This window comes from Tiliqua scincoides, chromosome 6 (genome assembly GCF_035046505.1).
Source record: "Tiliqua scincoides isolate rTilSci1 chromosome 6, rTilSci1.hap2, whole genome shotgun sequence".
NCBI classification, from domain to species: Eukaryota; Metazoa; Chordata; class Lepidosauria; order Squamata; family Scincidae; genus Tiliqua; species Tiliqua scincoides.
In genome coordinates this window covers 318,909-332,365 of record NC_089826.1, presented here as the reverse complement: position 1 = coordinate 332,365, position 13,457 = coordinate 318,909, and the positions used below count along the sequence as shown (strand labels likewise).

Genomic DNA, 13,457 nt, shown 5'->3' with positions numbered 1-13,457 from the left:
CCATTTTTTCCACCTGTCTCTACCGGTTCTCACCCTTTAGTAAGCCACAACGCCGTATACTCTGGAGACCACAAAGTGGACCCATCCCTGCGTGTTGGTGGACTTTTTCTCCTTTACTTCTTTGCCCCTTTGGATGCCCAGCGCAAAAAGGACATACAGATTTATCAGTCTTACTGTAGACCACGGCAACTCCCACCTATCGTCTCCTTCCCTCCGTTGTCCTGCATTACTTGTCCTCTTGGGTCCCCTCATACCTCCACCCGGCTCCTTCCCAGAGACGACTGTCTCCCAGGCCTGTTGGGCCAGTTCGGGCCACTTAAAGGCCCTCGCTACTCCCCTCCACAACTCCTTCGCTGGCATACACGCTTGGACGAAATGGGCTACCGCTTCTATAAGCGGCGGGGTGCCTTCCGATCTAGAGGGTCCCGACCCCGAACAGGTCAGCCTCTTGCACCTCTTCTGATCTTCTTGCAACCATGGGTTTGCTGCTCCCACCCTGAGGACCTGATGGAAAGCCCTCCACCTTAATTCCCATGAACTAAAGGGGATTTTCTTCTCGTTAAAGGCACTGTTCGCCACCTTCTCCTGCAAGAGGTACACGGAAAGGTGCATCTTACTTTGCTGTTTCTCTTGGCGAGGCCTCATGATAAACTCCTGTACCGCCGTTTCATACATGTAACGCTGGAGTTGTTTCCCTTCCAGCCCGCTGGTCTTATACAGCTTGGCTGGGAGCCCCATCTCCTTCATCAGAGTCACCGCCTCCCTCATGTACTCCGGCAAAGATCGTTTTATCGCCTGAGTGAGTAGGTATCCCGTCTCTTCTTTCGTCCACCATTTCTGTCCCCAGGTCGTCTTTTCCCAAGTGTCTCCGAACTGGGCCCATGCAGATGCAAAGGCTCCCCCTTCCTGCGGCCTCTGCCTCCATTTCGCCCAGTTGCCAAGGTTATAGGAGACAAAGGTCGCCAAGAACAAAGGTCCCAGGACCCAAACCCCTAGTCCTCCTTCTTTCACTTTCTTATATGCCATCGCTCGGGCAGGAGGGAAGAAGGCAGTGCCTCACAAGAAAACAAAAACCTGATGGGTAGCCTTGTCCACCACCTGTTTCGGCGGGGGATAGATCCCCGCCAAATTGGGCGCCATCGGAACGCAATACACTCTGTAACGAGGTACAGAGGTAACGAGCCCTCTGGTACAGTTTCAAGTTCCATTTTTTCCACTCTTCAATTTTCCCTCCACCTTAGAGGCCCACAGTTGCCAGTTCTCTTCCCACCCTCTTTGCTTCAGTCCTAAAATTTTTACAGATTCCACCTTTTGAACCTCTTGTTTGAGCCCCCTGGCTGGGGCTGCCACACTGACCCCCTTGGGCCATTTCATGGCAGCCGTGCTCCCCAGCTGCTGTCACCTGTGGCTACGGTGGGCAGAAGCGGACCCATTTGCTGACAGGCTCCCTCGGACACCAAACTTGTCACGTGCTCGTGACCTCCACCCATCTGTCTGAGGGAGGGACATGGGTCTTGTGTGCTCCTTGAGGCATCTAGTGGGCCCCTGTGAGATGCTGGAATCTGGGCTAGAGGGGCCTTGGGCCTGATCCGCAGCCAGGCTCTTCTATTCCTGGGTGTGAATCAGGCTGGTGGTTTTCTGGGCCTGCACCGCTGCCTTGCCTGTCCTGCTGCACTCTGCAATCAGCAGAGGAAGTTGCTCCTCAGCTCGGCTCTCACGCCCCAGACCGCAAGGAGGCTGCCTGTATGGCGGGCCACAGGGGCTGCTCCTGTTCCTGGGGGTTGCCCTCGCCAGCCTGTCACCCAGTAGTGGAGTGAAGCTGCAGTGGCTGGGGATGAGCTTTGCCCACCTGCACTGCGCCTGATGTGTGGTGCTGTTTTGGTTTTTTTAAAATTCAGATATGGGGATAGGTACAAAGGCATGTACGCAGGTCGGGGGAATACAAAGGAAAGATACATTCGGTTTCCACTATAGTACAGTTTTGGTTTTTTTGTCTTTCAAACAACTACAGATCTGACACATCTTCTGAATTATTTTGTTCTATCTATTCTCTTTCTAACCAATTGTAAAAAGCTGCCCATCTATTCTTACTTCCTGTGTGGTGCTGTTGTGACTGGCTCTGCATCTACAGAGGAGGTCAGGAGACTTGCCCACCAAGCAGTGGCTGTGTGTAGCTGTGAAGGGCTGGCAGCCACTGTGCAGGAGGGAACCCAGAGCCGGGGGCCAGAGCCTGCCAGTGCTGGCCGGTGGTGTGCACTGAGCAGTCCACATTTGTCTCTAGGGAGGGCTTGGAAAGGCTCTTCTCTGCCAGGCAGTGCAGACAGTGTGGAGGAAGACTGCCGAGGGGCCAACTCTGGCATCGTAGCATCCAAGAGGAGGGGGGCACTGGCCCTGGCAGCAGTTCCTGCCCCCGCAGCTGCCAGAGCGACGGCTTCCCAGGCTTCCTGTCCAGTGGCAGAACAGCTGGAGCGGAACCTCGCTGAGGAAACAGCCCAGCTGGCAGGCCTGCCTCTGGCCAGGGCTTCTGCTGGGTTCCCAGGCTTCGCTCCTGGCCCCAAGGGGCACGTGGTGCTGCCAGAGTGGAGCAGCGAAGTGCTCCTGAGCTTCTGAGCACCTTAGGGGAGGGGGGAGGTCCCACTGGAGCCAAGAGCTGCCAACAAAGCAGGACCTGCTTCCAGTGGGGGGGGGGGGCGAAATGTGCCCCTGAAGGTGAGGCTGCCCAGGGCTGGCAGGCTGCAGTGGCTGTTCTGGCCCACTTCTACTAGGAGGGACCAATGAGCCCGATGCCACTGGCAGGGAGCACTTGGCAGATCAGGACCTCCAGGGCCTGCAGTGACTGGTGGCAGCAGCGCTCCAGGGATTCTGGCAGGGCTGTTCGCACCCAGGCAAGGCCCAGGCAGGGCCCAGGGAAGCTCTGAAGGGCGGCCGGCAGCTCCCCACCTCCTGTGTGCCTCCCTCCCGGGGCATCTTCTGGCATCACCTGCCCCCTTGCCAGAGGCCCAACTTGGCCTGCCTTGGAGGAAGGGTGGCCCCATCCCAGCAGGTGTTGCGCTTGGAGGGCGGGCTGGGAGTTGTGCTGGGCTGCCCCGCCTTGGAGCACACCTGGGGCTTTGGCCACCTGGCCAGGGGCTGGGCCTATCCTTTGGCACCTCCCCCAGGGCTGCAAGAAATGCAGGCAGCAGGTGCTGCTCAGCCGGCCAGGTGGAGCTGCCCACCATCTTCCTCCTCTGCCCGCTACTGTTGCTGCTCCCTCCCTGCTTGGGGGGGGGGCGCGGTAGGGTCATGTGTCCTCCCAAGCCCCTCCCGGCCTAGGATTCCTCTTCCGGCAGGGAAGGAGAGCGGCCACAGCCGGGGTGGTGCTGCGGGGGCTACTGGCATCAAGCCTGTCGCGATCAGAGGGGGCGGGGCCACCTGCGGGGGGGGAGTCAGTGCCTGCTGACTTTGCAGTCCTCGCCCCGCCCCCCCCGCGACTGCTTGCCTTCCCAGCTTCTGAGGAACGCTCTTCCTGCGGCCCACAGTCCGGTCCCTTCCCCGGACGGGGCGGGCTCCTTTGCAGCAGCCACCCCCGGGTGACCGTGGGGCAGGGCCGCCAAGGCCAGCATCCGCGGGCAGGAAGCCCGGCGCTGGCTCTTCCCGTCTTGGCAGTGCCCGGCGGGCTCCCCTGGGAGGGCTGCGGAACGAGGCGGCTCCCGGCCCGGACGGGCGGAGTGAGTCACGGAGGACTGGCTGGGGCCCTGCCAGGAGCTGAGCCGGCCCTGGCCACGACCTCCGGGGCGGGGCTGGCAGCGCAGGCAGCGGGCACTGCCAGGGAACTGGCCTGGGTGCCGAGGAGAAGCGCCCCGGTGCGTGCCACGCCGCGCACCGGCGGGGCGACGCGGGCCGGAAGGGCCGGCCGCTCGCTCAGCCAGGCGAGGGGGTGCCAGGCGGGCCCCGAGATCGCGGCCTCCGGATTTTCTCACGAGCGCGTCTTCAGCGCGATTGTTCCGGAGAGCAGCTCCCGACTCCCCCTGGCAGCCAGATGGGGGTGGGGGAGAGGCTCCTGCGCAGGCTTCAGCGGTGCCAGCCCCAGGCTGCGAAGACGAGGGGGCCTCTGAGCACAGGCAGAGGGCCTCCCCTCCGGGCCTGCAGAGCGGCGCCCTCGGAGCGCTGCCCGGCCGGGCCCTGTCCCCCACCCCTAGTCTCGTCCGCCGAGATGGTGGTGGTGGCGGGGCCGCGACGACGGAGGGGGAAGCGTGGAGGCGAGCCTGGTGCAGGCGGGCTGGTGCAGGCTGGGGGGGGCAGAAATGGCACCGCCTGGCGAGAGCGGCAGCCCCCCCCGCACGGATTGCGGAGTGGAGGAGGGGTAGCCGAGACCTCCGAGCACCTGACCCGGGAGGACCCTGGCAATCCCGTGCGCGGCGGGGGGGGGGGGATCCAAGCTGAGCAGCGGCCCCCCTTCCCGCCCTGAAGCCTCAGCTCTGCCTGCAGCACACGCTGCGCGGACGGCGGGGGCCTGACGTGCTGCTGCGGGCAGCTCCGCCGTCGGCCTCGTCAAGGGCCTCGGAGGGACCCAGCGCCCAAGTGTCACTGGCAGCCCCGTGGCCGTGCCGTGGCCCGTGCTGGCGGCCGGGCGGATCGCTGGCCCTGGGGAAAGGCCCGTCCTGGCGGAAGGCCGGCAGAGACGGGGGGAAGGCCGGGCCGGGCCGGGCCGGGCCGGGGCCTCTTCTGCAGCTCGCGACCAGGCGCAGGCAGAGGGGAGGGGCGGGCTCAGGTTACCCCCGCCCCTGCAGCTTGGAGCCTCCAGCCATTAGCGGATCCGCAGCATGAAGGGGGGGCGGCTGCCATGCCCGAGAGGGCCGGCTCCGGGAAGCGCGAGCCCCTTCGCTCTGCACCCTGCCCGCTCAGCTCGTGCCCTTCCGCTAGGGCGGGGAGCCGGCAAAGCCGGGGGGGGGGCGCCGGGCCGTGCTCTGCTGCGGGGCGCTGCGGACAGACTGCGGCCTGCGCAGCACCCCCAGTGGGCCGAGACCCCGAACTCCCGCGGGCACAGCCCCCGCCCGCATCTCGCCCCACAGCAGCGCCTGTTTTTCGGGCCCACCTCCCTGCTGCTGCTGACGGGTGAGAAATGGCCAGCAGCTGGGCCTGGCGGGAAGGGCCGGCTCGGAAACCAGATCCCCCCACCGCGGCGGGCAGCAGCCCTGCCTGCTCAGGGGTTAAGTGCAGGCCACGGGGACAGTTAAGTACCAGCCAGTGCCCTGTAAATCACGAGCCTGGGGGCTGGGATGGAGAGGGGCACCGGCTGGGGCAGGAGAGCCCCTTGCAAAGGGGGGCAAGGCCTCCCTGAGGCAGGACAGCAGAGAAACCTCCCCCCCCCCCGCAGCGGAGTCAGGCACTCCAGGGCCAGGAAGCCCTTCCGTCTCCCCGGGTTAAGCGCAGGGCAGGGCAGGGCAGAGGAGTGGTAGGAGCAGAAGGAACATCCTCAGCCACTGCCCCCACCTGGGGGAAAGCAAAGAGTGAGGACCACGCAGGGCGCAGCCAGCTCAGGCTCAGTCCCACCCTGGCTTCAGTGTGGGGCATTGATGGCAGTTCCCAGGGTACTCTGGTCCTGGGATTGAAGCCTCTACCAGACCAAGGAAAGACAGGAGGGGCACTCCTCAGCCATGGCCAGCCTGCTCCTGTGGTAGAGCACAGAGGGCTCCCCTCCCAGGTGGCAGCCCAGCAACCTGGGGCAGGCAGAAGGCAGCGAAATGAAACAAAGGAGCAAGGACAGTCCAGGAGATGGGAAACATGTGCTGGAAAAGTGTTCCAGATGTAAGCAAAGGCACAGGGCAGCACAGAGCAGAACTGGGCCTGCCCTCCAGCAGCCAGCCTCGGGCCACGTGCCTAGAAGGTTGCCAGCCACAGTGCAGCTTTCCAGGCAGGAGTGCAGACACCCTGTTGCAAGTCCTGCAGGACCACAGCTCCCTCTCACTGCAGAGCCAGGAGAACAGGCACCCACCGCCCCTTGGGCTGGAGTGTTCTCCCTCCCACTAAGCTTCCAAGGGGCTCCTGGGAGAGCCAGCAAGGACCTGGCTCTGCCCTGACTCATTCAAACCCCAGCGCACTCCAGGCAGCAATGCCAAGTGCTTCCTCCACAAGAGCACCCCCACCACACTGCCCCCATGCTGGCTAGCAGGTGAGAACGAACTCGTATGGCAGTTGCCTCCATCCAAATGGGGGACGGACGGATGTGACCCACATCCAATAAGGCCACAAAACCAACCTTTTGCAGCCCTGCTGCAGCCCCAGGGAGCAGGACCAGAGGGCAGCATTGCACATTTGGCCCAGCAGCCAGGCCAACTCTCCCCTCAGAAGCATGGATACCCCTTCCCCCCAAGCAAAGGGCCATGGTGAGGCCCCTGGGGCTGGCTCTGACCCCAAAATGCTCCTGCTGTCTCTGCAGGCCTGGCAGAGCTGGCTTCCCTCCAGCAGCCCCAAGGGTTTGTGGACCAGCTAGCAAAGCCCACTTTGTTCTTCTCAGTTCTGGAAGAGGCTCAGGAACAGAGCAAGTTGTAGCAGCAGCCCCCTTGGGAATTTATTAGAAATGTCAAGGGGGGGGAGCATCTACAATTTGGACCACTGCAGGCAAGGGGTCCCAATGTGAGAAAGGCTGGGAGGAGTCCCCAGCACCCTCCTCGCAAGCCTGCCCACCTGCTCAGTGGCCACAGTGTGAGGGGAGGTGCAGTGAGGATGGCAGACCCTGGCAGGACAAAGTTCCACACAACACAGTCCTGGAACAAGCTGGAATCCCCAGCGTGTATACACTGCTGAGACACCTGCGTTGGCTCGGCCATGTCGTGAGAATGGATGATGGCCGGATCCCAAAGGATCTCCTCTATGGAGAACTCGTGCAAGGAAAGCGCCCTACAGGTAGACCACAGCTGCGATACAAGGACATCTGCAAGAGGGATCTGAAGGCCTTAGGAGTGGACCTCAACCAGTGGGAAACCCTGGCCTCTGAGCGGCCCGCTCGGAGGCAGGCTGTGCAGCATGGCCTTTCCCAGTTTGAAGAGACACTTTGCCAACAGTCTGAGGCAAAGAAGGAAGGCCCATAGCCAGGGAGACAGACCAGGGACAGACTGCACTTGCTCCCAGTGTGGAAGGGATTGTCACTCCTGAATCGGCCTTTTCAGCCACACTAGACGCTGTTCCAGAACCACCATTCAGAGCGCGATGCCAGTCTTTTGAGACTGAAGATTGCCAACTAAGACAACTAACAGCTGACAACAGTTCAGTGCCCCCCCCCCGTGGCACCACACTGTGAACATGCAATGGTGGCCCTGCTGCAGCCCAGACATGCCTGATAGACTCTCAAACCCCCCCCCCCACCTTGAGTGGGAGGGGAGGCCCCTGCTGGATGCTGCAGGTGAATGCGAGGGCCCTGCAAAGCCCAGGGACATAGAGGGCTGGCTCCGCTGTCCTTTGGGTGCTCAGCTGGGCCACAGCACCATCCAGCTGCTACACCTAGGCCCCTGAAGCCCCCGCCCCAGCAGCAAAGCCTTGAGTCCAGGGGACTCCAGGCACAATCCCTGCCTGTGGATCTGACAGCTGCCCCATTGGTTGCAACAATGGCTTCTAACTGGCTGTAGGCCAGGGGACCCCCCCTCAATCTGCCCTTGAGGACTCATGACTACATCATTGCCCATTACTGATGGTAAGAAGGTAGGAGGAGGGAAGCTGAGACTCATCACTCCTCACTGGAATTCTGACACCAAAATGGGAAGGGGGGTCTGATGGAGATTAATCTGCCTGGCAACTGCCACTTCCTAATCACTTCTGAGCTGGTGGAACATTAAATCACTGCACAGGAATGGGGGGGGGGGGGTTTTGCAGGCTTCCTCCCAGCAGGGATCTCCACCCAAATTAACCCCAAAGCCTAGTCTGAAAAGGGAGCAGTCCTGCCACCTGCTGATAGTTCTGGAGAAGTACAGTTCAAACAGCAAGAAACAACTGCAATTTTCAGTTATTTTATTCCAAAAATAAACTCGTCTTGAAGCAAAAGGAGGCTTAAATTAAGGGCAGGGGTGGGGGGTGGGGCTGCCACCAAGGTCTGGCCCAGCAGCTACCCCTACCTCCTCTTCTCCTTCACGCTGTAATGCAGCAGCAGTGGGGCTGGCTGGAAGCAAGAAAGAGGGTGTATGAGCAACTCGGAGGAGGGCAACACAGATACCACCCAGCCCAGAGCTGCCCTCCACTGACCTTGCCGAACCAGCGTGAAAGCCACAGCTGCTTCAGGGTCAGGTGATCAGGGAGGACCTCATTGTCAAACAGGATCTGCACCTGGAGAAAGGGGCGAAAGGACCCACAGCCCCGTCAGTGCTGGAGGGCCCCCAAGCTGCTCCCCCCCACCCCAGCTCAGCTGGGCAGAGAGAATCCTCACTCACGTGCTGCAGGCCCAGCTCCAGTCGGCAACACAGGACACGGCGGAGGTGGCGCACCTGGGCCCGGACTGAACAGCGGACGTACTTGTGCTGGAGAAAGGAGCATGGCGGGTGGTGAGCACAGGAGGCCCCAACACCCCTCTTGCAAGTCTGCCCACCTGCTCAGAGGCCGTGCTGTGAGGGGGGCAGACCCTGGCAGAGGACCAGCAGGGTGGGTGCTACGTTAAGGGAGAGGACTGGAAAGCACACAGCGGGGCAGGAGGGTCAGCCACACCTGCACACAACCATCCCCACAACTGCCCCTGACCCCGTCAGTTCAGCTCAGCTCACCTGTAGGACATGCTTGCTTTTTTCTTTTCCAGAGCTGCTGTAGTCAGATAAAGAAAGAGAGATAAGATGAGGCTGAACCGCCCCCCCTCCATGATAAGAGGGAGCCCACAGGAAAACTGGGAATGGCCCCCCAGGGAGGGGTGATGATGCCACTGGACTCCACAAAGAAGCCTCCCCCTTCTAAAGAGCAGCACAGGCCACATTTCACCTTCCCCAATGCAGCTCTGCTACAGTGAGCCTCCCTCTCCGAGAGGACCAACCCTTCCTCTGCACTCTCACCCTGCCTGCTAGAGATACGGTTCCACTCCCTGGTGGCTTTATTTTTCTCATTCCTAGAACTCTGAACAGGGCCCTGTGGCTCCCTGGTGGTCACCTGGCCAGGCACTGATAGATGCTGAGCTGCGTCACCTGAGGCGCCCAGTTTTCAGCAGCAGTAACTGCTGTCTAGGAATGTATTGGTTCCCCGCAAGGCTCAGAGAAGGGGAGTCGTCCACAATGCCTTCTAGGGGCTCAGTCCCTAGAAAGCACCAGTGGTGGCACAGTGCCCCCCAGTGCCACACTGGGGAACAGCAGACAGCTCTGCTGCAGGTAAAAGAGGAAACACCCCACTTGGAGGAACCGACAGTGGGCAGGGGGCAAATCAGGAGGCGGTATATCAGCAAATCAGGTGGACTTCTCTAGAGGTCTACTGAACCTCAGACCACACCCGCAATCACTCCCACAGGGGAAAGCACTGGCACGCTACGAGAGGATCAGGGTGTCTTGTTGAGCCCCAGGGATGGAGGCTCTCCAACACCACTCTCTCAAAGCTGCTTCCTTGATTGTCAGCCTCCAACCCTCACCTGACCCCCTCCAGTTTTCCTCAGTCAGCGTAGCATAGTGACTACAGCAGCCATGATCAACAGAGCGGACCACCTGGTGTGATGCAGGAGTTTGAGGTGAGTCATTTATTAGTAGGGCCATGGGGGGGCAAGCCCCCTCCCAGCAGTGCGGTGTGCCTCGTCCACTGGATGGCACGCCCTGACAATGTTAGTGTCGCTATGCCATGAGATGAGAAAGGCTGAAAGTCGCTGGACTGGTGGAATGGATGCAAATCTCCAGTGGGCCTCCAAGCTCACTGGACAGCTTTGTGCCAGCTGCTCTCACAGGGGCCTCAGAGGAACAAACAGACCAACCCTCCCGCGCCAACCAGTAAGCCATGAAACAGGCGACCAGCACTGCGAGTAATTTCCCCCTAAGAACATAAGAACAGTCCCACTGGATCAGGCCATAGACCCATCTAGTCCAGCTTCCTGTATCTAACAGGGGCCCACCAAATGCCCCAGGGAGCACACCAGATAACAAGACCTGCAAGGCTTCCTGGGAATTGTAGTTAAGAACATAAGAACAGCCCCACTGGCTCAGGCCATAGGCCCATCTAGTCCAGCTTCCTGTATCTCACAGCGGCCCACCAAATGCCCCAGGGAGCACACCAGAACAAGAGACCTCATCCTGGTGCCCTCCCTTGCATCTGACATAGCCCATTTCTAAAATTGGGAGGTTGCACATACGCATCATGGCTTATAACCCGTAATGGATTTTTCCTCCAGAAACTTGTCCAATCCCCTTTTAAAGGCATCCAGGCTAGACGCCATCACCACATCCTGTGGCAAGGAGTTCCACAGACCAACCACACGCTAAGCCCCTCTGTCTGCCCTCCTTGCCAAGGCCTGCACATGCCTCCAGATCCCCCCCCCCCAACCCTGCTGCTTGCCAACATAGCCGGCCTGGAGAAACTGCCCATTGGCCATGCACACCTTCAGGTGGACAACTGGCCTGCTCACAATGCTCTTCCAGCAGAACCAAGCCCAGAAAAACCCCCACCTCAAGAAAGAGAGGCAAGCAGAATGACAGAGATGGTTCCTGCCTGGGGCCCTCCCCCCGCCAAGCCTCATACTGACCTCTGCTTCTCCAGGCACAGCAAGACGTGTTCGTCAAAGCGGTAGAAGTGAGCACGGGAGTGGTCAAAGGTGGTGCACGGCAGCCCTACGCGGTCGGAGGCAGGGTCTGGGGGACAAGGCAGAGAACGGTCAGGGAGAGACGCTCCTGCCCTCCGTCTCACCAAGCTGGTGCTTCTGCCTGCAACCCAGCCAGAAAGCAGGGGCAGGAACAAGAAAGGAGGATGAGGAAGCCTCACCCTCGTTGCTGGGTTGGCTGATGCGCTCCAGGCCTCGGGACTGGTAGAACTCCCGGATCCGCCTCTCCTCACCTGCAGGGGGTTGGGAAGGAGGAACAGAGAGAAGAGAAACCATCAGCACTGGCAGGTGGGGGGGGCAGCCAGCCATGCAGCAACCCAGCACCTGTGCCTCCGTACGGAGCAGTTCTATCAGTAGCCTGAAGAGGGACCCTGCATTTGGAGCAGCCTCCACCTTCCCCCCCCCATACTCAGAGGAGTGAGGATCGTTTGCAAGCTTCTAAAGAACACCTGGTTGCGGACCAAAGCCTCTGAACTAAGTGCTCCCAACTTCCCTTTGGTTCTGTCTGTCAGAAATGAGGCTTGGGTACAGCCCAGCCCAGCCCTCCACGCACCCCATTCCCCCCCCCCCACACTCACTCTCTTGCAGGCCAGGCACCAGCTTGTAGACGATGTCTTGCATGACACGGTCGAGTTTGAGGTTGAGGAGCGGCTGCGTCTCGTGGATCTTGGTGCTGCACATGGGGCAGTACTTGCTGGTCTGCAGGTACTTCACGATGCAGCTCTTGCAGACTGCAGGCAGGAAGACCCCAAAGCCTCAGCTCTTGTCTCTTGCTCCCCCCAGCAGGAGCCACGTCAACCGGACTGGCACTCAGAGGTCAGTCTCCGTGGCTCCCATCAAGAGGGCTGCCAACGCCCACCTCTTCTCTGCAGCCCCAGCACTATCTGCCTGGCGCCCAAAGAGAGGCGTGGGGGGAGCAGCACTCCGCTACCGCTGGAGGCCCTGCGCAGCCCCCGCCCGGCACCCCGCCTCGGCCTGCTGCAGACGGGCACTCACAGGTGTGCAGGCACTCGGTGATGGTGGTGGCGTCCACGAAGTAGCCGGCGCAGAGGAAGCAGACGATGTGCTCGTTCAGCTCCTTCATCTTTACCTTCACCTCCTCCTGCGGGCGGGGAAGCAGGCGGCAGCCTCGGTGCCTGCGCGGGGGGGCCGGGCGGCGCCGGTGCGGCCCTGCTGCCGGCGCCCCCCGCGCGTGTCCATCGCGGGGCGGAAGGCAGCACGCGGGCCAGCAGAACCGCGCGCCTCCCCACTGCGCGTGCGCGCCGGAGCCGCCTCGGCGCAGCCCGCCCGCGCATGCGCCCGCCGCCACCCTCCCGCTCCTGGGCGCCCCGGCCTCTGCGGCCCCGTCGCCGCCTCACCTCGTTGCGCAGCGGGTCCATCTTGTAGACGGCCTGCAGCTGGTTCCGGAGCCGCATCGCGATCGCCATCGGGCCCCCCTGAGGAGGCGTCGCCATCTTGGAGCCACCTCACCCGCTTCCGGGTGGCCGCAGGGCGGGGCCTGTCGCCGTAGCAACTACAGTTCCCAGCGTGCCCCAGAGGCCGGGCGGGTCACGTGCTGCGGGCGCGGTGCGGGCTGGGAGTTGCAGTCCTCCCGGCCGCGAGCGCGGTTTGGGTCTGCCGGCGAGTAGAGTGCTTGTGGGCTCTGCGAGTGCGGAGGGGAGGATCCAGGGCAGGATCCAGGGAGCGGCCTTTGGGGAAGCGCGTCGACCGCGGGGACCGATGGGCGTGGCCGGAGCCCCGCCCGCCGCGTCGTCGGGCTACGGTCACGCCTCCGCCTGGACGGGTCGGCCCTCCGCCCCGCATCTGGAACCCCGCAACGGAGCCCTCTGTGACGGCACACACGTGCCGGGGGCCAGGAGGAGGAGGAGGAGGAGGAAGGCGGCTGAAGCCTCTTCCAATAAGAGAAAGGAGAGTGACGTCAGCAGCGCGATCAGGGCGACGCCGGCTCTTGCCCAGGCAGTGGGAGCGGCTATTAAAGTGGCTGGACAGGCATCCGGCAGACACCTGCAGCGCGGGCCGCCTGAGCAGTGAATGCAGGCGCAGCAGTGTCAGCTGCGCAGTCGGGTTCACTGACAAGGCCCCTGCGCGTCAGCTGAGTGCTTCAGGGAGGGCTGCTGGCCAGGGCCCTCACCGGTGGGAAGTGCCAATGGTGGCCAAAGTGCCTGCAGCAGGCGCTGCCACCCCCGTGCCACAATGAGCCTGCGCTTGAGATTCAGGGGGAGGGGAGAGGCGAGGGACATCGTCACCGTCCGGCGCCACTGCCGTGTGCACACTGCAGGTGGATGGCGTCCCCGCTGGGCGGTTCGTTGACGGGTGCCACAGACAGCTGTGGCAGCGGCGGTGCTGGCCTCCCTTGGGCAGCCTGGCCTTGCTTGGCACCCTGAATCACTGCCGCCTGTTCCCGCATCTCATAAGAACATAAGAACAGCCCCACTGGATCAGGCCATAGGCCCATCTAGTCCAGCTTCCTGTATCTCACAGCGGCCCACCAAATGCCCCAGGGAGCACACCAGATAACAACAGACCTCATCCTGGTGCTCTCCCCTACATCTGGCATTCTCACTTAACCCATTCCTAAAATCAGGAGGTTGCGCTTACACATCATGGCTTGTACCCCATAATGGATTTTTCCTCCAGAAACTTGTCCAATCCCCTTTTAAAGGCGTCTAGGCTAGACGCCAGCAACACATCCTGTGGCAAGGAGTTCCACAGACCG

The 13,457-nt window shown here is 61.7% G+C and overlaps 1 protein-coding gene across 2 annotated transcripts; it reads right to left on the bottom strand.

Moving 5' to 3' along the window:
* Positions 1 to 7,993: 7,993 nt before the first annotated feature.
* Positions 7,994 to 12,233, bottom strand: PCGF1 (polycomb group ring finger 1). 2 transcript variants are annotated; one of them, XM_066632353.1, is made up of 9 exons: positions 12,100 to 12,233; positions 11,738 to 11,843; positions 11,320 to 11,472; positions 10,903 to 10,974; positions 10,667 to 10,772; positions 8,727 to 8,763; positions 8,400 to 8,486; positions 8,215 to 8,295; positions 7,994 to 8,131 (listed from the first exon to the last, which is right to left on the bottom strand). In XM_066632353.1, the coding sequence occupies exons 1-9, from the start codon at positions 12,193 to 12,195 to the stop codon at positions 8,084 to 8,086; spliced, it is 786 nt and encodes a 261-aa protein (XP_066488450.1). In that variant the 5' UTR covers positions 12,196 to 12,233; the 3' UTR covers positions 7,994 to 8,083. The 2 variants fall into 2 exon arrangements, with proteins under 2 accessions (XP_066488450.1, XP_066488451.1); XM_066632354.1 differs by having other exon boundaries at positions 8,727 to 8,760.
* Between the last annotated feature and the right edge of the window lie 1,224 nt (positions 12,234 to 13,457).

What these genes read in the sequence shown, in the direction of transcription:
- PCGF1 (XM_066632353.1), bottom strand. Translation starts at nt 12,195, where the DNA reads ATGGCGACGCCTCCTCAGGGGGGCCCGATGGCGATCGCGATGCGGCTC. An exon ending in AAAGCAAGCATGTCCTACAG is followed by an intron (nt 8,487 to 8,726) that starts GTGAGCTGAGCT and finishes TCCTTTCTCCAG; the next exon opens with CACAAGTACGTCCGCTGTTC. An exon ending in TTTCACGCTGGTTCGGCAAG is followed by an intron (nt 8,132 to 8,214) that starts GTCAGTGGAGGG and finishes TCTTGCTTCCAG; the next exon opens with CCAGCCCCACTGCTGCTGCA.